The 2,273-nt window shown below is 53.1% G+C and overlaps 1 protein-coding gene across 1 annotated transcript in view; it reads left to right on the plus strand.

Moving 5' to 3' along the window:
- The first annotated feature begins 1,982 nt into the window (after positions 1 to 1,982).
- The window catches only part of RPS15 (ribosomal protein S15), a 4,384-nt gene continuing 4,093 nt past the window's right edge, over positions 1,983 to 2,273 (plus strand). Inside the window, exon 1 of the mRNA XM_014955544.1 lies at positions 1,983 to 2,071. Within this exon, the coding sequence (XP_014811030.1) occupies positions 1,983 to 2,071 (89 nt within the window). The remainder of the gene's footprint in view (positions 2,072 to 2,273) is intronic.

Genomic DNA, 2,273 nt, shown 5'->3' on the forward strand with positions numbered 1-2,273 from the left:
AGGGGGGGGAGGGTGGGGGAAGATGGCTTCTGAAGGCAAAGCTGTGGGTGTTTGGACTGCAGTTTTTAAATATTTTCCTTTCTCTAACCCATCAGCACAAATAAAGAAAATGTCACTGGTTCAAACTACAGGGTTTTAAAAATGTCTTCAGCTTTAATTCAAAACTTCAGGTTTCTTTTTTTTGAAATTATTTTTCCTGAGCCTTTGTTTTACCGTATATTGTAAACTTTTATGTTTAAAAGAAAAAAAAAAAAAATATATACATTTACAGATTGTGAAATTTTTAAGAGAAATTTTCTACTATGTATGCTGGCTTATTTTTTAATTTAAAGCAGGGTTTCCGTTAGCGCTGTTGGAAGTGAGGGCGAGCTGCGACCCCCCCTTACTCCCGACACCGGCTGGTGGGGGCGGATGGTTCCGAAACTCTGGGAGTTGAGAAGAAATCTACTGAGTGCATCCTGCTGCTGTGCCCCGCGGGCGCGGGGCCGGGGGGCAGGGGCAGACTCGTCGGACGCACGGAGTCACTTAGGGAAGCGCAGCCTTTAGATCTGTCGCTTCAAACGCTTTTTTTTTTTTTTTCCTGATCCTCTGTGGATTTCGTTAGGGGTTAACGGAGGCCTTGTCGAGATGTAGATTTCCCTCAGGCAAAAAAGGTTTAGGTGCATTTTGCACTAACCAGTGATTACCCCTGGTTTGAATAAAGAGAAGTACATTTGGATTAGAAACACAAGCCTGTCTCCATTTTTATTTTTTTTTATTATTTTTCTTTTTACAAAAAAAATTCCTGGTGAATTTATGTTTTCATGAGAAATCGATTGGCAGCCTTGGGGAAAAATAAAAATCACATTTCACAGGAGTGGCCGGGCATGTGCTGAGCATCAGCTGTCCTTGGGCCACCAGCCCTGGGACCACATTGGCTCCTGGGACCTGGGGGGGACACCCCAACACGTTGTGCTTTGTCACCACTGCTCTGGGATTTGAGATGGTTGAAGGGGGGGGGGTCTTGCTCTGAGCCCCCCGCGTGTCGGTGGCAGTGATGGGTGGGTTGGATGCTGTTCCTCCTCCTCTCACCTCAGGGCTCCAAGGCCCTGTGAAAAGTGTGTTCTTCACGCTGTGGGGAGCACGTGGAGGTCCCGTCACGGGTTTGTGCCCCTCCAGGAGGGTGCCCCGTGTCTCTCTCCCCCCTCTTCTGACTCCCAGAGGTGACCTGGCTGGTGACAAGATGTGGTGCTTCCTCGGGGGTCACCTTCCTGAGCCTGTCCTGGAGCAGTGACTGCTCTCACTGCCTGGGATTCATCTCCTTTACCTTCTTTTTTGGGTTTTCTCTTTCTGTAACTGCTCAGAGCAGCATAAAATGGGTAAAACATGGATTTACGACCATCTCACTGTGTAGGTCACTGTGTCCATAACTATTCGATGGGGCTCTTCAGCGTTGGTCTCCTGTAGAGTTGAGCTGCTGGCTCAAAACCTCATCTGCTCTGAGGACCTTTCTCCGGGGGGTGGTGGGGTGTGTGGTGGGTGTAACTCCTGTTACTTCCAGGAGCACGGAGCCTGTGGAGCTTCCCTGCCGGAGCAGCTTCCCTGGTGGGACCAGCAGAAGGAGACTCCTCCCTGCTCTGCCGCCTTCCAAGCTCTCCTTGGAGAAGAGGCTTTGGAGACAGAGACACCTTCTGCCCAAAACCAGCTCATCCAGCCCTTACACCCACCCGACACTCATCCCTGCCCAGGGACAAGCCAAGACAGAACTGGAGCTTCTCTGCTGTCCTGGGGTCAGAGCCTGGTGGAGAGCGATGTCCTCGGGATGGGGGACAGGAGGCACCTTGGGTGGCATCTGAGTGGCCTTGTCCTCCATCCTGCTCTCCAGCCTTGTCTGCAGGGTCTGCCCTCGCTTTGAGCCACCGCTCGCAGCCGGAGCTGGAGAAGGTGCCCGGCTCCTGAGGGAGCAGGAGGACAGCAGGAGATGGAAGGTCCATCACCGGAAGATGAAGGCCCATCACTGGAGGATGAAGGTCATCACGGGAAGAGGAAGATCATCACAGGAAGATGAAGGTCCATCGCTGGAGGATGAAGGGTGAGGGCAGGGCAGGGTGAGGGACACTCGGGGCCATCCCGGTGTGACGGCACGTGGCTGCAGCATCGGGTGGGTGACATCGGTGGTGAAGGTGACTGTGACCCCTCCCTGCTGCTGTCAGGTCCCGCAGCGGGAAGGAGCAGCTTGGCCGCGCTCCTCGTGGGCCACAACCACCGGGCTCGTTGGTCCCCTCCGCGGCCCC

This window comes from Calidris pugnax, unplaced genomic scaffold (genome assembly GCF_001431845.1).
Source record: "Calidris pugnax isolate Ruff unplaced genomic scaffold, ASM143184v1 scaffold285, whole genome shotgun sequence".
Classification (NCBI taxonomy): domain Eukaryota; kingdom Metazoa; phylum Chordata; class Aves; order Charadriiformes; family Scolopacidae; genus Calidris; species Calidris pugnax.